Raw genomic sequence first — 26,464 nt, forward strand, 5'->3', positions numbered from 1 at the left:
AAAAAAAAATTGAGGTTCCTATGCAATTTTGTTTAGGCGTTATACCACAAACAGCCACCGGGTGCCATACAAACCACATTGAATTGTTTTGATGCATTTTTCTGTCACAAATGTATACATTTCTCTCTCAGTATTACTCTTATCACAAAATAACCCTTCCGACGATATGTATTTTGTCAAGATTCTAATAAGTTTTTATTCCAAAAGACTGTAATACATTTTGTAATATGACACCCCGCACTAAGGGGGAGGAGCCCGCTAAAAGATTTTAAGGTCCATTTCTATGGTAACGCAATGTCCGATTTCAAAACTGTTTTCACAGGATGAATTTTGAGGATTTTAAGCTTTCGAATGATATATAATATATGATGATTACTAAAACATGTGATAGGAAAAAAAGGAAACAAATAGAATTTTTGTGACAAAGGTCAGAGCTCCTGTTACGATGTATATGTTTTGAGGTGCACTCTTGTCATAAATTAATTATTACTGCTCCTACATAATTTTTAACAACAAACAGTGGTAAAATATCAATTTAGGAGTCTTCGACCTTTCCAACGATATATAGTTTGTCATGATTAGATTAGGATTTAATTGTAATATATTGAAGAAAACTAGCAGGACAGTGACAGTTAAGGGGTTAAATGATTATTTTAATATTTAGTTATTTTTTAAAATATAGAATATTTAGTTATTTTAGTAAAGAGCAGATGTCAGTCCCAAAGACGCAGAAAACACCGACTTCACCGATCTGTGATGATCCTACAATGAACGTTTACCAATGTCAGCCAATCAGCCAAGACACCTCATTAATATTCATGAGCGCCGCTGATGAAGTCACTGATGCTGATGCTGCAGATGCTCACCGTCCACAGCAGGTCCTGATGGGTAATGAGGAGACGCACGAGCTGGGCCGCAGCGACCGCGCCCTGCATCTCTTCCTGTTTGACGTTCTTCCCGCGAAACGTGAAGAGGTTTGGCGCGACGATCATGGAGACGTTCCACAGACTCATGCGGTTCTTCTCCTCGTACGCCACCACCTTTCTCAGGAACTCCAGAAGAGCCTGAGAACAAACACCGTACAGTGAACAAACGGCAAACATCAGCCACGATGACCTGCGGGCCGGTTTTATATTACTAGAGAGGAAATTCTGACAAACTCCAAACAGGAAGTGCCGTGTGACTTCACTGGAACCGGTCACGTTTACACGCATTCATTCGACTCTCGTTGTATTCAAGGTTTATTCGTTCCTTGGGAGTCGAACCCGTGACCTTGGCGTTGCTGGCGTCACGCTCTGCTGTATGAGCTCTGCACTGCATTTTCAGCTGATTTCAGCACACAGATTAAACTGAATCAGCGCTGAATCTCCACATGAGAATATGGGCACCAAACGCATGACGTCAAACCAGCCTGATTCTCTGTATTCTGGCACCGGAGAGACTGCGTGTGTCATCACAGATTTGTCCGACCGGTTCATCAACTTCATTTGAATACTTCACCCACACATGTTTACTCAACTATCTAAATAGGGACATTCCATACATAGGCAATTATAAATACTATAAGCACAGAAAACCACCTGCATTTCAGACGAGGACATCCCCAGATGGAGGTTTTGTCAGATTTAACTCATCTCTGAGGACACATTTTTTTCAAGCAGGGGTCCGGGACCCACAAGGGCCCTCAGTGCAGTTCCAAGGGGGCCAAAAGATGGCTTAAAATGACTTAAAAGCAAGATTTAAATAGACTAAACCAGCTAAAAAAGATGTGAGCCAAAATCATATATCTTGTTTATTATCATTTAATTAATTTTCATTTAAGAACCAGGTTCTCATGATCTTGAACAAAGTAGATAAACTGTATATAAAATATATACACACATTTTGTCAAGCTCTATAATATTTTATTGAGTCAAAATTGCTGTTTGTGAGCGAAAAAGTCATTTTAAAAACCTGTAATCTCACAAACTAAAAAAGTAATTGTAAATTACAAAAAAAAGTAAATTCATCGATGATGAAAAGTAAAAATGGTGAAAATGGTGAACCAGTGTTGTTTTAGTATCACTGAGATACTATTATAGTTTGTTAAATTAGTTTTATTTTTTGCATTTTCTGTTTTAATTTTAATTCTAACTTAATTTAAAAAAATATATAAATTTTGTTGTTTTGTCATTTTTATAAGTTTTTTTATGTCAATATAATTTTTATTCAGTTTTAGTTATTTTAGTACATCAAGTAACTAAATGAAAACTAAAATTGATGCTTTGGCAACTAGCTCAAAATAAGTGTAATTTATTTCTATTTTATTTCAGTTAACTTTTTTTTTCTTCAAGTAACGTAATTTTTTATGGTTTGAGTTTTAGTTAACTATAATAACCCTTTCTGTACAAAATCTACAGTTACTAGAATTATGAAATGTAATTCTCATTATTTATCATAATTTTATGTATTTATTTTAATACATCACCACTCCTAGTTTCTCTAAATAACAAGTTTGAAATATCTCGGAGGGTGTTCAAATATTGTCTATGAGAAGCTTGAGAACTGTTATAGTTATTTAGTCACATCACATCATCTTCAGAAAGCGTTTGAGCACGTGATGAGATGAACAGACCTTCAGTGTGTCTCTGTTGGCTTCAGGAAGCAGCATGATGAGAAGATGAAGAGCCTGAATCTGATGTTTGGGTGATGAGATACCTGACAGACGGAGAGATGAGAGACGTGACTCTGAACAGTCAGTGAAGAGACGCAGATATGGATGTTCAGACTCACTCTGAGCGGCCGTGAACGCCGGCAGGTGCTGTTGGGTCAGCAGAGGATACGGCAGCTCGCGGATGAACATCTTCAATAAACCCGCCGCGTCGTTCTGACGCACCTGATCCCAGTCGAAACGATCCTCGTAGAACTTCAGCTCCAGCTCCTGACGCAGATGCTGAGGAGGACAAACACAGAAACCAACATCATGAGCACCAGCTTCCCCTCAATTATAATGAAGTGTTATTAACTCTCTTTTAGCACCAGCACGTCTCGCACAATATGAGTGTGATTCGACTGTAACTTCATTGCTCTCATCCTGAGCTGCTGTTCGTCACTCATGGATGAATAACGCTGAGGACTGTGGAATTAAAGCTGGAATCAGTGGGAGAAATCCAGGTCAGATGCTTTACGAATGTGTCACAGTCACATGAGGCAAAACTCGCCAACAGCACAAATCCTGGAGCAGGCCGTGTTCATCACGCTGATCTCTGCTGTGTGAATGATGCTGTAGATCTGGATCTATTTACCTTCACTCTGGACGCTGATCCTGGAACCCTGAGAATCCCCTCCGTCTGTAAGCCCGTCTGCTCCAGTTTAGACAACAACTGAAAACACAAACACCATCATCACATGAGATTCAAAAACACACGTGCTTGGTATTAGCATGAATTTTACTATGGTGAAACCATGTTTTCTGGACATTTACTAAGAACACCATGTGTTCTTGGTATTCACAATGGCAACATGTTTTCTAGATGTTTTGTACGGCAATACCATGTTTTCTGGACATTTACCGCAGTAACACCATGTTTTCTGGACATTTACTATGGTATCACCATGTTTTTTGGATATTGACTAAGGTAACACCATGTTTTCTGGACATTTACTATGGTATCACCATGTTTTTTGGATATTGACTAAGGTAACACCATGTTTTCTGGACATTTACTATGGTATCACCATGTTTTTTGGATATTGACTAAGGTAACACCATGTTTTCTGGACATTTACTATGGTATCACCATGTTTTTTGGATATTGACTAAGGTAACACCATGTTTTCTGGACATTTACTATGGTATCACCATGTTTTTTGGATATTGACTAAGGTAACACCATGTTTTCTGGACATTTACTATGGTATCACCATGTTTTTTGGATATTGACTAAGGTAACACCATGTTTTCTGGACATTTACTATGGTATCACCATGTTTTTTGGATATTGACTAAGGTAACACCATGTTTTCTGGACATTTACTATGGTATCACCATGTTTTTTGGATATTGACTAAGGTAACACCATGTTTTCTGGACATTTACTATGGTATCACCATGTTTTTTGGATATTGACTAAGGTAACACCATGTTTTCTGGACATTTACTATGGTATCACCATGTTTTTTGGATATTGACTAAGGTAACACCATGTTTTCTGGACATTTACTATGGTATCACCATGTTTTTTGGATATTGACTAAGGTAACACCATGTTTTCTGGACATTTACTATGGTATCACCATGTTTTTTGGATATTGACTAAGGTAACACCATGTTTTCTGGACATTTACTATGGTATCACCATGTTTTTTGGATATTGACTAAGGTAACACCATGTTTTCTGGACATTTACTATGGTATCACCATGTTTTTTGGATATTGACTAAGGTAACACCATGTTTTCTGGACATTTACTATGGTATCACCATGTTTTTTGGATATTGACTAAGGTAACACCATGTTTTCTGGACATTTACTATGGTATCACCATGTTTTTTGGATATTGACTAAGGTAACACCATGTTTTCTGGACATTTACTATGGTATCACCATGTTTTTTGGATATTGACTAAGGTAACACCATGTTTTCTGGACATTTACTATGGTATCACCATGTTTTTTGGATATTGACTAAGGTAACACCATGTTTTCTGGACATTTACTATGGTATCACCATGTTTTTTGGATATTGACTAAGGTAACACCATGTTTTCTGGACATTTACTATGGTATCACCATGTTTTTTGGATATTGACTAAGGTAACACCATGTTTTCTGGACATTTACTATGGTATCACCATGTTTTTTGGATATTGACTAAGGTAACACCATGTTTTCTGGACATTTACTATGGTATCACCATGTTTTTTGGATATTGACTAAGGTAACACCATGTTTTCTGGACATTTACTATGGTATCACCATGTTTTTTGGATATTGACTAAGGTAACACCATGTTTTCTGGACATTTACTATGGTATCACCATGTTTTTTGGATATTGACTAAGGTAACACCATGTTTTCTGGACATTTACTATGGTATCACCATGTTTTTTGGATATTGACTAAGGTAACACCATGTTTTCTGGACATTTACTATGGTATCACCATGTTTTTTGGATATTGACTAAGGTAACACCATGTTTTCTGGACATTTACTATGGTATCACCATGTTTTTTGGATATTGACTAAGGTAACACCATGTTTTCTGGACATTTACTATGGTATCACCATGTTTTTTGGATATTGACTAAGGTAACACCATGTTTTCTGGACATTTACTATGGTATCACCATGTTTTTTGGATATTGACTAAGGTAACACCATGTTTTCTGGACATTTACTATGGTATCACCATGTTTTTTGGATATTGACTAAGGTAACACCATGTTTTCTGGACATTTACTATGGTATCACCATGTTTTTTGGATATTGACTAAGGTAACACCATGTTTTCTGGACATTTACTATGGTATCACCATGTTTTTTGGATATTGACTAAGGTAACACCATGTTTTCTGGACATTTACTATGGTATCACCATGTTTTTTGGATATTGACTAAGGTAACACCATGTTTTCTGGACATTTACTATGGTATCACCATGTTTTTTGGATATTGACTAAGGTAACACCATGTTTTCTGGACATTTACTATGGTATCACCATGTTTTTTGGATATTGACTAAGGTAACACCATGTTTTCTGGACATTTACTATGGTATCACCATGTTTTTTGGATATTGACTAAGGTAACACCATGTTTTCTGGACATTTACTATGGTATCACCATGTTTTTTGGATATTGACTAAGGTAACACCATGTTTTCTGGACATTTACTATGGTATCACCATGTTTTTTGGATATTGACTAAGGTAACACCATGTTTTCTGGACATTTACTATGGTATCACCATGTTTTTTGGATATTGACTAAGGTAACACCATGTTTTCTGGACATTTACTATGGTATCACCATGTTTTTTGGATATTTACTAAAGTAACACCATGTTTTGTGGACATTTACAATGGTAACACCATGTTTTTTGGACATTTACAATGGTAACAACATGTTTTCTGGATATTCACAATGGCAAGATTATGTTGTCTGGAAATTTACTGCGGTAACACCATGTTTTCCGGACATTTACTACAGTAACACCATGTCTTCTGGACATTTACTACAGTAACACCATGTTTTCCGGACATTTACAATGGTAACACCTTGTTTTTTGGATATTTACTAAGGTAACACCATGTTTTCTGGACATTTACAATGGTCTGTCTGTGTGCTGTTGTTTTCTGACAGAGATGATTGAGATTCCAGCTCATTCAGACACACAGAGTCTTTATCAGTCATTGATAAGAGCGTCAGACTCAGTTCAGAACGCAGCTGTGTGTGGGGGGTTTCTACCAGCTGGGGGTCTCCGTATCTTCCCGTCAGCTCTCGAGTTACCCAACACAAATACTGACGGTGTTGCAATGCTGGAAGAATCTGAGGGTGAGCGGATTCACTGCTGAAGGTTTATTAGAGCATCTATACTAATCCTCCGTCTCGGTTTCTAAGTGTTTCCTCAGTAAGTCTCTCTCCAGTGAAACAATAAACGGCCTCCATCATTCCACTTAAAAACAGAGGCATCGAGGTCAACGCAGGCACGTAAAACAAACCAGAGCACTTCTGGCCACCGCCTTTGTTTTTTTGGAAATCCTCTGTAACGGAGATGAGCGTGGGCCGTCGGGTCAGGATAATGTGAGATAGTGCGCCGCGGCTCCGTCCAAGGATGCGGGAGGGACGAGTATCTGAGCCCTGAGAAGTGCTGACTGGGAACTTTCCAGAAAAGCCAGCGCTCGCAATCTCGATCACAACATTCCAGCCTCGTTTCTAACAACCAAAGAAGGAAAGATGAACGTACCTTCTTGAAAACCAGAGGAACTCTGGAACCAGGGTATTTTTTCTGGTCGTTTTCCAGCAACGTAGTGAGAGGAACGCCGAATATGCCGCTGTCTGAGGGAACAGAACGACAACATTTACAGCCAGTTTTACATGGTTTCTGAGTGTTAATATGACTGACATTTACTATGGTAACACCATGTTTATAAACATTTACTATGGAAACACAATAATTTTTGGACATTTACTATGGTAATACCATGTTTATAAACATTTACTATGGAAACACAATAATTTTTGGACATTTACTATGGTAATACCATGTTTATAAACATTTACTATGGAAACACAATAATTTTTGGACATTTACTATGGTAATACCATGTTTTCTGGATATTCACAATGGCAACACCATGTTTTGTACAAATTTACTATGGTGACATCATGTTTTATGGACATTACAATGGTAAAATCATGTTTTTGGATTTTTACTATGGTTGTGGACATTTACTGTGGTGACACCATGTTTTTGGATATTTACTATGGTGATACTATGGTTGTTGTGGACATTTACTGCGGTGACACCATTTTTTTGGATATTTACTATGGTGATACTATGGTTGTTGTGGACATTTACTGTGGTGACACCATGTTTTGGATATTTACAGTCGTAATAGTATCCTGCTGTCTGAGGGAACAAAACGACAACATTTACAGCCAGTTTTACATGGTTTCTGAGTGTTAATATGACTGACATTTACTATGGTAACACCATGTTTATAAACATTTACTATGGAAACACAATAATTTTTGGACATTTACTATGGTAATACCATGTTTATAAACATTTACTATGGAATAGGGATATGCCGGTATCAAATTTTCATGTTGCGATTAATTGCTAATGCTTTTATCACGGTATGCGGTATTATCACGGTATTGCAATTTAGTTTTAAAAAAGTGCTGTCATAATACAGTATAACAGGTTTAATAGCTTTTTTCTTATAACAAAAATAACTGAACATTTAAATGCAATAAAGCAATACAGAAAAATGTATAAAGTTAAAAGTTTTACACAGATTAAAGTGCAAAAGAACTATACTATGGTTGTTGTGGACATTTACTGCGGTGACACCATGTTTTGGATATTTACAGTAGTAATAGTATCCTGCTGTCTGTGGGAACAAAACAACATTGTTTAAAGCCAGTTTTCCGCAGAGTCTGGATGTGAGCGACACGCACCCCGTGCTTTACTGCGCACCACGCGGTTCCTCTTCATCTCGATGCCCATGAAGTCGTAGAATGTGGTCAGCTCGATCAGGGAGATGTAGCCGATCTTCTTGATGTCCTCAGATGATAGATCGCTCACTCGCGTCACGCCCTGTCTGGGCCTCACTATCTGATAACTCTGAAGAACAGACCACAAACCGCATTAGATGGCAGCATCTGATCTGAGCTCGCTATCCAGGGAAGATGCTTTCAGTAAATGCTGCTTTTTTTGTTTCAAGCAACAGAACAACAAACACTGCCAGTAAAAGGTGCATTATGTAGACCCCATGAGATAGCTGGACAATTTTCTTTCCTGTGTTCACAAGATTTTTTTTCTTTTGACATAAATTAATACTTCTATTCAGCAAGAATAAGTAAAATTGATCAAAAGTGACAGTTAAGGCATTTATAATGCAGGAAAACAGCACAATGATTTCTGAAGATCATGTGACACTGAAGACTGGAGTTATGATGCTGAAAATTCAGCTTTGATCACAGAAATAAATTACAGTTTAACAGAGAGAACAGCTATTTTAAATTTTAATATTTTTTTCGCAATTTTACTGTATTTTTGATCAAATAAATCCAGACTTGCTGAGCATTCTTTCCAGAAAATATCAAAAAATGTTACCAACCAAAGCTACAAACATGAACTAAACATATAAAACTCTAAATTTGATGGGAAGTAACTTGTAGAATCAGTTTGAAAAACACACATTTAAGACATTATGACAGATCATCAAACGCACCGGTAAATCCCTGTCGTCTTTACGGATCCTCCTGCAGTCTTGGCATTCCCGGCCTTTCCGATGAGCTCGAGCCGCTTCTGAATACGGCACGTCAAACGACAGAAGGATGGTCTCTGAAGCGCTGCTGGAGCCGTTAGTGTCCGCTGCACACGACGGAGGAACTGAACACACATATAAACCAAACCAAACAATAACTAAGCCAAGGACTAAGACCTTAATCACCCATGATATATGAGCTCTGATCGAAACCAAAACCATAACAACTCCTATTTAAACAATAAACAATAATCCTGTTCTTCTCTTTTCTGCGTTTCTTCTTTTTGTGTACTAATCTATCTTATATTTGACTCATGTACAGTAAACATTGTGTCTATTATGATGTTCCTCTTTTGTGCGTCGGCTAAATTAATGCATGTTAAAGTAAATGTATAATCTAAAAACGTTGTCCAACCTTTAGGTGGATTCCACTGCGGGAGTTTAGGAGCGATCTGTCCGTTTGGAGAAACCGGAGGCGTCAGTTCAGACTGTAAGAGAACAAAATCACATCATCACTGACGGATTCATGAGGTAAACACGTTCCTGCTCCATCTGTGTGAGTTTATAGACCACAAACACAACATTTCTGAGGAATTCGACACTGAAATCAACATGCACCACTGCAAATGGCAGTGCAATTAATTGCATTACAAATAACTGCTATTAACTATTTAATTCTGTTTTGTTCGGCACTTACAATGCAAGCCTAATACGTTTTTTTTTTTTTTTATTGAAATCATATTTGTGACCCTGCAGCACAAAAGCAGTGTTAAGTCGCTGGGGTATATTTGTAGCAATAGCCAACAATACATTGTATGGGTCAAAATTATACATTTCTCTTTTATGCCAAAAATCATTAGGATATTAAGTAAAGATCATGTTCCATGAAGATATTTAGTAAATTTCCTACCGTAAATATATCAAAACTTAATTTTTGATTAGTAATATGCATTGCTAAGAACTTCATTTGGACAACTTTAAAGATGATTTCTCAATATTTAGATTTTTTTGCACCCTCAGATTCCAGATTTTCCAGAAAGTATATTTATTCATCTTTCAGATGATGCATAAATCTCAATTTCAAAAAATTTACCCTTATGACTGGTTTTGTGCTCCAGGGTCACATATAATAAAAAATATTAATATCAATATTTACATAAATGCTGTGAAAATTGCTTATATAAATTATATAAAATGTCAAATAATCTAATATAATGCAGTCTTTTCATTTCGTATGAAGGAAGCCAGTGTTTAAGTGTTTATTCGGTTTTTTATTCTTTGATGGCATTTCTTTAAACGCTTACGTTTCCTTTGTAGGAATGCAAAACGTGATTGAAATTTAAACTCAAATTGATCTCAAATAATTGTGGTTGGATCAATAACCACGATCAGACAATTAATCAGTAATCAGTTTAGAATCACTCAAATGTACAAATCAAGGTCATCACATGTCAGATATAAATCATCTCAGCATGTGTTAATACATGTGTATTAATGTCTATATAGACGATGTCCTGCTGAACACTGGACATTTGTTGGACTATTTCGGTCCAGTGAGTCTGTCCTTCATATCCAATCAGAGAATCAGATATTTCAGCTGTCGGAGCAGCTGAGCGTGACTCATGACTGATTCAGCCTCCAAACAAACGCCTGTGTGCTGCTGTCTGTCTGACCGCTTACTGACCACACGTCCTCTAAACCGAACAGACTCCACAGCATTTAAAACAGCTCCATACACTCTCTGTTCAGTCGAACCGGCTGTCATTGCTCAGTCAAACAGATAGTCATTAGTTGCACTCATGCATGTGATTTACATTGCATTCAAGATAAACATGTTATCTGGGAATCGAACTCGCAACCTTGTTGCAAGCTAGCACGATTTACTATCTGAGCTACAAATGACACACTATTTGAACATCAGCTTTAAAGTCGGCATGAAATTAAAATTCACTTTTATTTTCTAAACGCTTGCAATTTATTCACGCATGTTTATTTTTTTTATGTTTTAAGCTTGTAATGTTTAATCCAAAATATCATAACTGGATCTTTTGGCATTTTGATTAAACATTACAAGCTCAAAATTTTAATTGCATGCATTTAGAAAATAGAGTGAATTTTCATTTCATGCCAACATTAAAACTGATGTTCAAATAGTTTGTGGTGTGCCAATCATTTAGTGCTCTTAAACTCCACCCCTGCGGCTCACGTTCATTTGCATAGACTTTTGGGAGCCACGCCCACATCTCAACATCCAATCAACAACTGGTGCTTTTTTTTTAATAATCCATTACATTTGGATGTACGTCAGAAACAGACTAAAGGATCTGAGATTTCATCGCAACTCATCTTCATTTTTCAAACATACATCCAAAAGAATCCAAACTCAAGATGTGTGTCAGCAGGAATGAATTAAGGTTTTTGTGGTCTCATCTGCTGTCATGAGGCTAATTTTAAACGCGTCTGGGTCGCTGCTCATTCCAGGCTCAGTCAGTGGGACGGTTATTTTGAGAGGCATTCACACGCCGAACAAACGGCCGCAGCAGCTGCATAACAGCCAATCGACACGCCTGTGAAACAAGTAGTGTTCATTTTGTCAGCTATTTTTAATTTAGTCTTAGTCCTGTGTCAAATGTAACTTTTAGTCTTTATCATTTGTGACCCTGGAGTCTGAAGTCGCTGGGGTATATTTGTAGCAATAGCCAACAATACATTGTATGGGTCAGAATTATACATTTTTCTTTTATGCCAAAAATCATTAGGATATTAAGTAAAGATCATGTTCCATGAAGATATTTTGTAAATGTCCTACTGTAAATATATCAAAACTTAATTTTTGATTAGTAATATGCATTGCTAAGAACTTCATTTGGACAACTTTAAAGATGATTTTCTCAATATTTAGATTTTTTTTGCACCCTCAGATTCCAGATTTTCTAATAGTTGTATCTCAGCCAAAATGGAAAGCTCATTTATTCAGCTCTCAGATGATGCATAAATCTCAATTTTGAAAAATTGACCCTTATGACTGGTTTTGTGCTCCAGGGTCACATATTATAACAGAGAAATTCCTAATAGTAATTCCAATAATTCCAAATTGCATTAATGTTTCTCTTTTAAAACCACAGCAAAAAAAAAAAGACTTATCGCTGCACAGAGGTTGCGTATGTCAGGCTTGTGTTGTGTTTTGTTCCCCATGTGCTCCCTGTGTCCCAGTGTTTATGCCCATATTTGGTTAGTTTCCTGTTCCTGATTGTTGATTTAATTCCAGGTGTTCCCCGTTTATTTCCATTGATCCCAGGTGTGTCTCGTCATCCCCTCGTCTTGTCATGTGTTTAAATAAAACTACGTTTTAGTCTCGTCTTTTTGCATGTTCATTTAGTCTCAGTTATCGTCAGGGGAAAAAACTTCGTTGACGAACGTTTTTCGTCATAGATTTCGTTAACGAAATTAACACTAGAAACAAGACCACACCTGCAGATCTGCTGCACGATCGTCTGATTTGAAACGGAAATGAAAACCGTTTTGCGCTCACCGACGCGTCGGACATGGAGAAGACGTCTCGCACGTGTCTCATGGGCTGTCTGTTCCTCTTGCGCAGCGTCTGCGTGTAGTTATCCAGCCGTTTCTTCACCATGGCGGCCTGTGAGCGCGTGAGCGTGGAGAGGAGAGCCTCCGCCGGGCCGTCGCTCTGTGTTCCCGTCACCAGCGTGGAGAGCCCCGCCTCCTGCAGCCACGCCTCCTCAAGCTCCGCCTCTGAAACATCAAGCACACTCTATTAGACTCCTTCACACCAGAGACAGAATGATAATTATAAAGTTGAATGATGATCCGTACGCACCGTCCACGCTGGCGCGCTCCATCAGCTCCTCCGGTCCTCCCTGACGCTCCTCATCGATGCTCTTCATCTCACTCCAGTAGTCCTCCATGGAGTCCCGCTCCAAACTCATGCTGCCTATCCGCTGATACTGCGCTTTCCTGCAGAAACACAGAGAAACACACATCTGAGCACATCTGCACACGGTACTGACACGCAAACCCAACACACACACACGGACCTGAACGAGGACAACATACATACTGTCATCAACAGAGAGAGCAGACTCAACCTGATTTACAGCGAAGCCTCGCGAAAAACCAAACTAAAAGAAGGAGGAGGTAGAGAGGAGGAAAAAGAAGAAAGGATGAAAAGAAGGAAAAAGAGAAAAGGGACAAAAGAAGAAGAAGGGAAAAGATTGAAAACAAAAAAAGGTCAAAACAAGAAAAGAGAGGAATGGGAAAAGAAAAGGGAAAAACAAGAAGGAAAAATGGAAAAGAAGAAAAGCAAGTGATGGAAAAGAAAAATAAGGAAAGAAGAAAAGAGAAAATAAAAGGGGGAAAGGAGGACAAAAATTAAAAGAAATAAGAGAAGGAAAAAGACAGAAAATGGACAAAAGATTGAAAAGAAAAAGGTTAAAACAGGAAAAGAAAAAAGAGGAATGGGAAAAATGGAAGAAAAAAAAAGAAAAGCAAGTGATGGAAAAGAAAAATAAGGAAAGAAGAAAAGAGAAAATAAAAGCGGAAAAGAAGGACAAAAATGAAAAGGAAAAATAAAGAAGAAAAGGAAAAGAAAAATAAGGGGAAAAAAGAAGAAAGGACAAAAGAAGAAGAAAAGCTGTCTAGATTACTAGCAAAGCTTTTACAAAAAATAATAATGCAAAATATAAGAGAAAATATCAATACTGATGTCTCATAAAAAGCTCACTGTACAAACATCCCGTTTCACGTGGAGTTGTCACCTACGACTAATTTATTCCTCAAAGCATCTGATAACAGGACGCTTTATTCAGCCGGTCACATGATCTCAACACGCCATCCTCGTGTGAATAAACCAGATCTAATACGAGTCAGAATCTGATGTGAGGAAATATGATTTGATCGGGGTCGTGCTGCATTTGCTCACAAAATATTAAACCCTATTAAAGACATAATTCATAACACAGCGGCATGTTCAGTGAGAGACTACAGTTTTAGAAAAACAGCTTCTCGTTCAGCTGCTGGAGAATAGAGCTGAACAAGTTCAAGTCTCGCTAACAGAGCTGAACGACGGGAGAACCATCAGCCATCAGCTCATCTCTTCCATGAAGAAACCATTCAGTCCAAGTGAAGGAGAAGAACATGTGGAGATGCTCTAAACCGAGGGAGATCTGAAACAGACAGGACGCTCGTATGAGCTTCGTCTCTCGGGGTTTCTATTAAATATTGATAAGCTGCAGGAGCTGATGATGAAGATGATGGGCAGGAAGTGGACCTGCGTCATTTAGAGGAAGTTATCGATCAGCGCTGCACATGATGGAGTCTGAATTGTGTTACATGAAGAGCTTAATTGCCTCCAAACGTCCCTGCCTCAGTTTACACACATCAAGCCTTCAATGGAAACGCAATTTTCAGCTGGAAAAACATCACAAAACAACCTCCTTCAGGCATTCCAGCAGCGCGAGGAACGGCAGGATCACAAATCTGTCTCGCTGTAGTTTCTCTTTCAGCTCACAGTCCGAGTCTGATTTGAGTCGACATGAACACAGATCTTCAGGACAACGCAAAAAAAACTAAACATTAATGATCTGATTATTGCAGATTTTAATAAAACTGTTCCTGACATTAAAGGAATATTCTAGGTAAAAACACAACTCTTTGTTTATTAAATGCTTGACAAACAACTCAAACAATTTACTTAATAGTAATATTAATAATAATAAAATATGTCATTTTTATAACACCTTTCCAAAACCCAAGGTCACGTTACAAACAAGTAATATAATACTATATATATATATATATATATGTGAAGAGTTTATTTGCAAAAACAGATAACTCCGTTTTTTAAAATGTTCAAAAATCATGTTTTTTATCATGTTTTATTGTGTTAGTCAGCTGTTTTTGTTGTTGTTGTTGTTGTTTTTTAACCTAGTCAAAATAACCCAACTGCAGTTTGATTGAGATTAATTGGAATGCACAATAAAATCACATGATTTCTGAGAATTGTTAAAAACTGAGTTTTGTTTTTGCAAATGAACTCTTCATATATATTTATATTTATATTTATATATATATATATATAGATGGATAGATAGATAGATATAAAAATAAGATTAAGATAATAGCTTGACAATATATTATTTTTATATATTATATTTACATTATGTAAAATAATATAAATATATTAAACATTAAGACCACGCTTTTTTACTTTTCAAATATCTTTCACTCTTCAGCAATTTTTTTATACACTTAAAAGAGTCAGTGAACACGAAATTCAACCATAAAGACCTTAAAACATTTCAAACATGACTCAGAATTGCTCCTTTTGCTTTTGTGTGTTAGAAAAGAATATATATATATATATAGATGGATAGATAGATAGATATAAAAATAAGATTAAGATAATAGCTTGACAATATATTATTTTTATATATTATATTTACATTATGTAAAATAATATAAATATATTAAACATTAAGACCACGCTTTTTTACTTTTCAAATATCTTTCACTCTTCAGCAATTTTTTTATACACTTAAAAGAGTCAGTGAACACGAAATTCAACCATAAAGACCTTAAAACATTTCAAACATGACTCAGAATTGCTCCTTTTGCTTTTGTGTGTTAGAAAAGATGAAATACGACTGAAGTTGACTTGATGCTCTTTGATTAGCACAGAAAATAAGCAACTCTCAGGTGTAAACGCTGAGAAAACATCATGTTAGATCCACATACAACAGCAGTCAATCACTGTAGAGTTAGACAGAACTTAACCCGAGTTTAACCCGGGATATTCCTTCAAAACAAAGAGCGGTTAACCGCACGGCCTGATGGGTAACCTGCTCGTTCTGAACCAGAACAAACACATGAACGAATCATGACGACAATATCTGGAGGACACGCAAAACACACAAAGCTGTTCTGAAACATCGCCATATTTACCCATTCATGCACATGAGAAAACAATACAAATTATTATAAATATCAGCGATTCTGATCATACAATTACAAATGAGACACTGAAGCAGAACAGAAGCATCTTCAGACTCACGGTGTGTGTTCAGAGGAACACTGGACACCAATCAGGATTTGGAAACACAAACTATCAACCTCCAAAAGACACGAGACGTCCGAATGAAAGCAGAACTAAACCAGCTGACGGCGTCAATCAGGTCCTGTACAAACTCCATAAATCCACACAAAAACACAGAGGATCTCCAGAGAGCTTGAGGAGCGCGTGGGTGTTCTCCATCAGGTCCTGTTGGGACTGGATACAGCACACGTACCTCTCAGCGCTTTCTGTAGAAAGACATCAGGACGAGAACCAGACGAGACGACCCTCACTGACGGAGAGAGAGAGTGTGTGTGTGTGTGTCTCCGCCCACCGGTCGCTCTTCCTGACCTCTCTCTCTCTCTCCTCCTCATGTCATTAATGTCCATTGTCTTCTCAGTTTACAGCTCTTCCTAAAGCTCGTCTCTGCCCATTCAGACTTTGAGACACACAGAAACGCGTTTAATTCAGGAAAAGCGCTTCCAGATGTGGCTAATGACCACAACAGCATTCCCAACACCGCTGCTTTAGTTTAAACAAACATTTCCCTCAATCCAGCACGCAACAAATGCCCCGAGACACAGCGCAAACATCTGGCTGTACTGTCGCTTTAATCACCTCACAAACAAGTGTTTCAGGCACAAAATCATCTGTTAAAACGTTACTTTGTTGCAGGTTTTTCACTCGTTTTAAAGTCGACAGACTAGTTATATTCAGGGTTATTATTGGGTTAGGGTTTTAAAACTAAAACCTTAAAATAACATTTTCATCGTATGAAATTTAACTGAAATAAAATACAATGTAAAAAAAAAAATACTCATTTTGATGTACTAAAATAAACAAAAAATTTATAAAAACTAAAGACATATTTAAAAAAAGAAATGACAAAAACAACAAAATCATTAAAAATTACCTAAAATTTAAATGAAAACAAAAAAAAGAATTAATTTTTTTTTTCTATTTTATAAAGTTCTGCCATTAGAAATAGAATTTAAAAACAATCACAAGACAAGAAACAATATCATGTGCATGAAAAATAAAATCTACAGAAAGGAAATGCTTGTTTCATCGTTAAATCAAGTACAAATTCTATTTCAATATTTGTTTACAGCACAAAGACTTTTGAAACTTTATAAAACAGAAAAAAAAAAAAGAATCTTTTTTTATGTTTTCATGTAAATTTTAGGTGAATTTTTAATGATTTTGTTTTGTCATTTTTAAAAAATATATATTTCTTTAGTCAAGTAAAAATAATCATGTTCAGACTAAAAAAAAGGCACTGTTGAAGAACAATATATTATAAGTCTATGTCCTACATAAGATCATGAACTCATTCATGAGCATCTGATCAGGTAAACTCTCATAAGCTCTGTAAAGGCCCCCCGTGATGAATGTAGGTCAGCGTTGAGGGAAACTAAACTCGAAACATGTGCTGCTGGTCACGGTTTCTGTGCGGCCGCTGGAGACGCAGAAATCATGAGCTCATTCCTCCAGGAACGTGAACAGCTGGACCAAAGACTCTAAAGACATTTAGATTTGGTTTGTATTCCAGAACGATCCATTTTGCAGAACTTGCATGAAATACGACTTTCCTGACTCTTGAAGGTGCTGTGGAGGGCGTGCATTTAATCAAATCAAACCGTCTGCCTCTCTGATGTTGATGAAAACAGGCGTCCATTTCATCAGAAGGACTGTGCCAAGCGTCTCCTGGTGAAATATTGGCTCACAGGTTTGTTTTCAGTCTCCGGGCGACATAAACGAGCATGAATCCATCAGGAACGCAAGCGGCTTTCCTCCCAAAGTCTTAAAGAGAAACATCTGGAGTCTAAAAATACCTTTCGAGCATTTCAGAGACGGACTCCACTGACAGATATGGCAGGAAATAAAACCTAATAGAATTTTCAACATTTAACTAGTTGACTTAAAAACATAACTGCAACACGATTCAAGTAACATTCTCTTTAGTAACCAGCTGGTTAAAGACGGTTTGATTCCAAGTGCAGCACACATGAAGTGCTCAACATGGTGTAAACTTTGCAGAAAAGATGCATGAATATGAAGGCAAAATCATATCCTATATGTGTCCCTGCAGCACAAAAGCAGTGTTAAGTCGCTGGGGTATATTTGTAGCAATAGCCAACAATACATTGTATGGGTCAGAATTATACATTTTTCTTTGATGCCAAAAATCATTAGGATATTAAGTAAAGATCATGTTCCATGAAGATATTTTGTAAATGTCCTACCGTAAATATATCAAAACTTAATGTTTGATTAGTAATATGCATTGCTAAAAACTTCATTTGGACAACTTTAAAGATGATTTTCTCAATATTTAGATTTTTTTTGCACCCTCAGATTCCAGATTTTCATCTCAATCTTTCAATCTTTCCATACATCAATGGAAAGATTACTTATTCAGCTTTCAGATGATGTATAAATCTCAATTTCAAAAAATTGACCCTTATGACTGGTTTTGTGCTCCACGGTCACATATATGAAGTACTTATTTTCTAAAAATTGACACTTAAGACTGGTTTTGTGCTCCAGGGTCACACATGTTCAGAAATAATATAAAATGAGAAAAATGCTAAATATTTCTTAGCCAAAACATTCAGTTTTAGACGGCCAACTCAAAAAGTCAAGCCCATTCAAACTCAGAATGACTAATTATAACAGCAGCAGTAGATGATTAATAACAGTCTGTCAGCATCATGCACACATCAAATATCAGACGTACAGTAGTAGTTCTGCACAGCTTTCTGCTTTTCCATTGCTTGACGGATGTGTTTGACCGCTGCGTCTGGTGTCTTATACAGCATCTCGCTCTTGAAAAGGCGAAACACGGCTCTCAAAAGAAGTTCAAACCTTGCGCTTTTCCATTGCATTGCCTCGTGTGTCTCGTGTTTTTAATGCACAAGTGCATTCTGTGTGAATGTGTCGAATATGTTTCTTCAAAACCTTGATTCCTCAATTTAAAACAATTACAGTTGTGGCAAACCATTACCGTTACAATCAGAAAGCCCTAAAGCAAACCTCACGAGGAAGAACTCAAACTGAGACTGCTTCCTTACTAAATATAAGTGACGCTTGACTTAGCAATCAGTTTGCACACTCAAACTCACACGCACGAGTGTTTCGGTGCCGACTAGAAAGGGAACCAATGCATCACACAGCTGACCCCAAAGCCGCCCTAAACACCCCACACACACTGTATTTAATCAGCTCGGCCCGGTTTACCCTGAGCACTTCAGCGCCGTCAGCAGATCGCAGCACTCCAGCGGGTAAAAGCCGGAGCATTAGCTGCAGACAACAGATCAATAGAGCGGCTCTAGACTTTAAAGATTCACATCAGCGCTCGCAGCGGCCGGATTGAGGAGCTAATGGAGCAGTAATGATGAAGAGTGTCCAGCGGTGACTAACGGCATGCTCGACTCGCACACTAAACCAGCACAAACCACAAACACTCCTTCATTGTGCAGCGTGACATTTTCAAGAACTTGACTCACAGAAGATGCTTTGAACCCAATCCTTACGCAGCAGCCACATTCAGATCAATATGACGAGATTAAATCATAATGATTCAATCAAAATCAGCTGGATGCAACTATTATTAGTGCTTTTACCGCGGTACACTGATGGTATCAGGTGGTACTTTGATACGTGGGTGAATCTCGAACTAAATAATACCATGATACTAGTCCAAGAAAATTAATTACTGTATTATATTAAGAAGGTCTCTTCTGCTCAGCAAGGCTGCATTTATTTGATCAAAAGTACAGTAAAATAGTGAAATATTATTACTATTTAAAACAGCTGTTTTCTCTGTGAATCTCTGTTAAACTGTAATTTATTTCTGTGATGCGCAGCTGTATTTTCAGCATCATTACTCCAGTCTTCAGTGTCACATGATTTTCAGAAATCATTCTAATATGCTGATTTGCTGCTCAAGAAACATTTCTATTATTATCAATGTTGAAAACAGTTGTGCTGCACAATATTTTTGTGGAAACTGTGATGCATTTTATTTTTCAGGATTCACAGATGAACAGAAAGTTCAAAAGAACAGCATTTATTTGAAACAAAATCTTGTGTAACATTATAAAAGTCTGTCGCTTTTGATCAATTTAATGCATCCGTGATGAATACAAGTATTTCTCTCTCTCTCAAAAAAAAAAATGCCCCCAAACTTTTGATTGGCAGTGTGTGAGAGTGTGTGTGTGAGTGTGTGTTCACCACAGACTGAGTGTGCTTTTACAGAGAGGAAGTCCACTGCCACTGAAACTTCCTGTTTGGCTCAAGCGATTGGAAAGCCTGTTGAATGTCCAACATGTGCTATATAATGCTCTATATTACCCTGAACACACCCACAGAAATCAATAACACAACATTAACTTCCTATTAGCCTCAGTGACGACGCTCTCAGACAGAACAGAAGAACAGAGAGCACATGATGAGCCGTCAAACACTGAACCAAACACACACGATCCGGAGAAACCAGCATCTGCTGTCATTAATCAAGGTCACACAGCGCTTACATTCAAAGAGAAACTACAGTAATAATGCGTCACACAGAGCAGGAGGATCAGATTACATGAGCGCAAATACATGCTGTTCTTGAGAATGTTTCTATAGGACTCAGTCACGCATCTAATGGAGCTCAAACACTCATTCAGACACACAACACATCATTTAGATTCAGTCCTGAAACAAAAACTCCCAACCAAACACCTCGAGTCTGGTTTTCTCACGCGGATGCCAACGGTATGATTTACCAGTCAAATGTGGCTCCTCACGTTCATGCAAAGCAGCGTGTGACTGTGGTAAAGTCACACAAACATCATGCGTGTGTGGGTAACTAACACACACACACACACACACACACACAGACACTCACTCACTCACTCACTCACACACACACACACACACACACTCACTCACTCACACACTCACACACACTCACTCACTCACTCACACACACACACACACACACACTCACTCACTCACACACTCACACACACTCACTCACTCACTCACACACACACACACACACACACTCACTCACTCACACACTCACACACACTCACTCACTCACTCACACACACACACACACACACACTCACTCACTCACACACTCACACACACTCACTCACTCACTCACACACACACACACACACACACTCACTCACTCACACACTCACACACACTCACTCACTCACTCACACACACACACACACACACACTCACTCACTCACACACTCACACACACTCACTCACTCACTCACACACACACACACACACACACTCACTCACACACACACACACTCACTCACACACACACACACACACACACACACACAGACACTCACTCACTCACTCACTCACACACACACACTCACTGACTCACACACACAGAGCAGCATTTCAATAATTCATTTACACAAAAACACTTCCTCTGATCCGCCAAAACTGGTTTGTTCATTGTTTTGATCCGTCTTGACTCAAATATCACCGACTCTGATGCAGTATTTGAGGTTTACATGATTTTACAAGGTACTTTAAAGAATACTATGGTACTACTGTGGTACATGTCCAAACAAATCATGAAGTTACTGTATATATGGTGCATAACAAATAATGCAATATAACTTCCCCTACACTACACTGTAAAATAAAATGTTTTCACTCAATTTAACTTTAAGTTGCTTTAACTTTGAAATTTTGACAAATGTAAAGTTATTTGAACTTACAAAGTTTAGTTGGAATAACTTTATGAAAGTAAGGTGAACTAAGTTTTTAATACCAAAGTTCGCTGTAAAAATGTGTTTTCTTCAACTACTTTAAGTTATCTATTAGTTAAGATGTATTTACTTGGAATATTAAGTATTTTTAACTTGACATTTCAAGTTTTTTGAATGTTTAGTTGTAATATGTTTATATATATATATATATATATTAAGTTCATGTTCATTTAACTTAATTTGGCTTATTTTTTAGTTCAACCAAACTAAGAAACTATAATAAACCTTATCATAATGCCAAAGAATTAAAAAACATAAAAAATAGCAAATATGGAAATTATGAAAACACCTTCAATTCCACAAGAAATTTGTCGTCAATTAAACATGAAATTTTAAGGCAGTGGAGTAAGTTTTTTAAAGTTGAATCAGTGTACTGTTCATTTTTTGATGTGTAATTAATCTGATTATGAGAAACCAGAGGCGTTTAGCTCGGAGAAAACTTCCTAATTTCTCAGGTTTTAGTCTTAAATTCGCACTTGCAATATTGTTCCTGATATCTGAACACGAGCCTGTGTTTTGGATAAAGTAATAAATGTAAATGTTAAGAACAGAGTTTGATCTGAGCTTTGAGTGGAATTATTAACCATCTTTTCTTCAAAAACAAACCAACTTTATGATGATGACGGTCTGGCAGGAAAGCATGCTCTTATCTGCAGTCGCTTATCACTCGAACCCTCATTAACCTCGTGTTTACCGACTCCCTCTTCCTCCTCCGACCCACAAACAGCATCATTTACAGCACTAACGGCTGGTTTACCGTAGTAAAGCTGCTCTGATTACCTGTGCATGATGGCGTGTGTGCTCTCACGGCCCTCCGGACGCGAATGAAGCGTTTCTGGCAGGAATTGTGCTGTTGTTCCCGTCAGGAGGAATGTGGTCCGGCAGCATTGATGTCACTCGCTCCTTCTGATCTCAGATCAGCCTCAGCCTCTCAACTCCACAGAATCAGTGTAGAGTTCATGCGTTCGTCTGAATGAACCAGTTCAGAGATTCCACAGAATATATCTGGAATACCTGAGACATTCCAAAGACTATCTTGATCTTCAACGGAAGAGCGAGTCACATGATCAGTGACACTCGTTTATTTACTTCCCTGATTAGTCACATGGAGAAAGAATAGTTTTATGTCAGAACGTTGTTGTTTTTTTTTACTTTTTTTGAAATCTGAAAACTTTACGATTATCTGTATTTGAATAAAAAAAATTCTAGATTTTCATATTCATTTACAGGTAAAACTTTACATTAAGGTCCCATTAGTTAGTGCATTAATTAAGATGAACTAACAATGTGCATTACATTTGTTACAGTATTTATTAATCTAACAAAGAATATGGGCCGGTAAGATTTTTCTGAAAGAGTCTCTTCTGCTCAGCAAGGCTGCATTTATTTATTTTAAAAATACAGTAAAAATGTGAAATATTATTGTAATTTAAAACAGCTGTTTTCTATGTGAATATCTGTTAAAATGTAATTTATTTCTGTGATCAAAGCTGTATTTTCAGCATCATTACTCCAGTCTTCAGTGTCACATGATCTTCAGAAATCATGCTAATATGCTGATTTGCTGCTCGAGGAACATAGAAATATGGCACAACCTGAGAGATTCATCAATAGTTTTATCTCAGAATGTCGCTTTCTTTTTCTCTTCTTTTTTTTACTTTTTCCAAAATCTGAAAACTAAACGATTATCTGGCTTAAAAAAATTTTTTTTACAGATAACACTTTACAATAAGTGCATTAACTAAAATTACTCGTTTACATTTATGGCAATTTACATTTAATCAAAGCGACTTACAAAAGAGGAACAAAAACAATTAGTCAGAGAGCCAACAATGTTCATAATATACAAGTTATTCATGTACTATTACTAGCATGTCATGAAGTCGACTTCATGTTCCAGATTATAATTTGCTCTAGAATCATGAACCCTCATTAGATCATCATCATCATCATCATCATCATGATGGCCTAATCATCATCTCTGGCCGATCAGCATCTGTTTTCATGTCAAACTACAGTCTGCACGAGACAAACGTCAAACTAGCTGGATTAGAGGGGAACAAAAAGAGATTTACATACAATCCAGTTTACAATCACTGAACTTCCTCTGATGCTTCAGCTGACGGTTCTAGAATCAACACAATTACACTAATATTTGTGTCCAATCGGATCAAACCATGAACACGTCCAGCTCACAGGTCACTTTAAAATTAAAAGAGAAAAATATATTATATTTAGTAATAGCATAAAACAAAATGAGGGGGGGGTATAATTTTCTCCCCAATTCTTTTCCTTATCAAAAAAAACAAAAAAAAGTCATTCAGGTGGAAAAAATTGTCCAGTTGCATTTGTTCTGTAATGCAGTAAATAAAAATACTTTCTTTTCTAGTGACGAGAATCCAAACCGTTTTGGTTCCCATTGACTTCCATTGTATTTTTTGTCCATGTAATGAATTTAATGGGAACTGTTTGATTCCAAACATTCTTCAAAAATATTTTTCTTCATGTTCCACAAAACAAGACAAAATGATTATTTTTGGGTGCATTAGCCCATTAAGAATAATGAGAATTACAAGAAGTCTAAAGTAAAACGTACAGAAACATTACAGTCCTGAGATGTGTTTAACGATCAAGAAAATATTGTGAAAATGCAAAGTATGTTACTACTTCTGAATACAGCCTTCATTCTATTTATGGAATATATCTTTTCTTATTTTCTCTTTTGATTTTGATGTGGCATGTCAAAGTCATTTCAGTTTCAGGATGATAAACTAGTCAGATGTGTGTGTGTGTGTGTGTGGAAACAAACAGCAGCACACAACTCATTCAGACACACAGAGACTCACACGAGTACAGGACTTACCTTTGTACAAGACAAAACACTGACAGAAACGAGCTTTCAGCAAGAGCCACTCAAACACACACTCACACACACTCTCTCTCTCACACACACTCACACACACAACGGCGCTTTCAGCCTGTGTGAATTGTGTCACTTAGTAAGATACAACATGACACCACTGACCTCTAGACAACAGCTGTGTGTGTGTGTGTGTGTGTGTGTGAGAGAGAGAGAGAGCGTGTGTGAGAGAGTGCGTGTGTGTGTGTGTGTGCCTGTGTGTGTGTGATCCACCGGTGCCTGATATAGTTTTTCAATTATTTTTTATATGTATGTGGCATCGCAGGTCATGAGATCTATATATTCAGACAACCCCAGACGTACCTTAATATTTGTCACCTCATTTCCAATTTTCTCCATATTGGGAACTGGTATATCTCTAAAATAAACATGCAAAACATTGCGACCACCTGGAATCTCTCTCATGCGGCTTAGGTCACAGCGGGGCTCCACGTCTCGCCAACATCCGCTCAGCTATAGACACACAGAAGCCTTATCATCAATTTTAAGCCAAAGTAAACATGAGAGAGAGAGAGTGAGTGTGTGTGTGTGTGAGAGCGCGTGTGTGTGTGTGTCCTGCACTATAATGCTGGAGTCAAACATCATCACTGATTACAGCAGAAGATGGAGATGCAGCAGAAAGCAGACACACACTGATATTACAGCCGCTCCTCATGCTGTCATTAACTGTAATTCCTGCTCTATCAGACTCTGTCTGTGTTTATCTTCTCCTGCAGCACATAAATCATCCCAACATCACGAGTAAAGCGCTCTCTGGCTCCCATCTAATGTAAATATTTTAAGACAGAAGAGCGTCCCGTCGCTGCCTGACTCTGATCATGACATCATCTGACGAGACACCAGACGACAAACTCAAGTGATGCATGCTGGGAACATCAGAAGACTAGCAAAAACTAAGCAGACACTTGAGCGGCTTGAGAGGGTTTTTGCAACCTTTTTGTAGCAGCTCTGATAAAACATGATCGATACACCTCACAAACACACAACATATGATTTCATTGGAAGCTTGTTTACGCCACAGAATAAAAAAAGAGGAAAAAAAGGTCATTGCGACTTTTTTCTCTGAATTCGCAGTTTACATCAATTTTGTTGTTTTTTTCTGCCACAGAATAAAAAATGAAAAAGCTAATTGCAACTGTTTTTCTATAGATTTCTGCATTAAAGATTAATCATTAATAAAAGAGTTGTGCATTTTTTCATTTAGCAAACACTTTATCCGCAGTGGCAAACATGAGGATTACGGGACAGGCTGAAATATGATCATGTGCTCAATATACTGTATTTACTCAGCAAATATTTGAAGACTTTAAAAACATGTTCAGGATCAGACATGAGAACAACAGAATTACAGAGAAACATATGTGCTTCATACAGACTAAATCATTTCATTTGACAGTGACTCTGATCACTGAACAAAAACTGTTAATGTTGCGATGAACAGAAAGTGGATTTAGATCATAAACTCTCAAACAAACATGCGAAATAAAGATTCAATTCACTTAGTGCTGATATAAGGATATAAAACACACTAAAGACCTGAAGCACAAGTAATACATCAGAAAATATGAAATGCAACTCAATAAGAGCAAAAGTGAGTGAAATTACAAACACCTCAATAAAAACAACATACTAACTAAAATTAGTGTGTGTGTGTGTGTGTCTGTGTGTGTGTGAGTGAGTGAGTGAGTGAGTGA

The 26,464-nt window shown here is 37.3% G+C and overlaps 1 protein-coding gene across 6 annotated transcripts in view; it reads right to left on the reverse strand.

The window, feature by feature from the left end:
* The window catches only part of LOC107747481 (rho GTPase-activating protein 28-like), a 34,900-nt gene that overhangs the window by 6,913 nt on the left and 1,523 nt on the right, over positions 1-26,464 (reverse strand). The window contains exons 1-11 of one of the 6 annotated variants that reach the window (XM_016562008.1): positions 22,631-22,819; positions 12,819-12,955; positions 12,513-12,733; positions 9,396-9,468; positions 8,945-9,105; positions 8,169-8,334; positions 6,949-7,040; positions 3,285-3,362; positions 2,773-2,932; positions 2,615-2,697; positions 867-1,064 (exon numbers count right to left, since the gene is read on the reverse strand). In XM_016562008.1, coding sequence (XP_016417494.1) covers positions 867-1,064; positions 2,615-2,697; positions 2,773-2,932; positions 3,285-3,362; positions 6,949-7,040; positions 8,169-8,334; positions 8,945-9,105; positions 9,396-9,468; positions 12,513-12,733; positions 12,819-12,955; positions 22,631-22,638 — 1,377 coding nt within the window. In that variant the 5' untranslated portion in view covers positions 22,639-22,819. Of the gene's footprint in view, positions 1-866; positions 1,065-2,614; positions 2,698-2,772; positions 2,933-3,284; positions 3,363-6,948; positions 7,041-8,168; positions 8,335-8,944; positions 9,106-9,395; positions 9,469-12,512; positions 12,734-12,818; positions 12,956-16,049; positions 16,182-16,284; positions 16,351-22,630; positions 22,820-26,464 lie in introns of those variants that run through there. The other 5 variants (XM_016562011.1, XM_016562010.1, XM_016562007.1 and 2 more) reach the window with 5 other exon arrangements.

This window comes from Sinocyclocheilus rhinocerous, unplaced genomic scaffold (genome assembly GCF_001515625.1).
Source record: "Sinocyclocheilus rhinocerous isolate Xijiao unplaced genomic scaffold, SAMN03320098_v1.1 scaffold6552, whole genome shotgun sequence".
NCBI lineage: Eukaryota > Metazoa > Chordata > Actinopteri > Cypriniformes > Cyprinidae > Sinocyclocheilus > Sinocyclocheilus rhinocerous.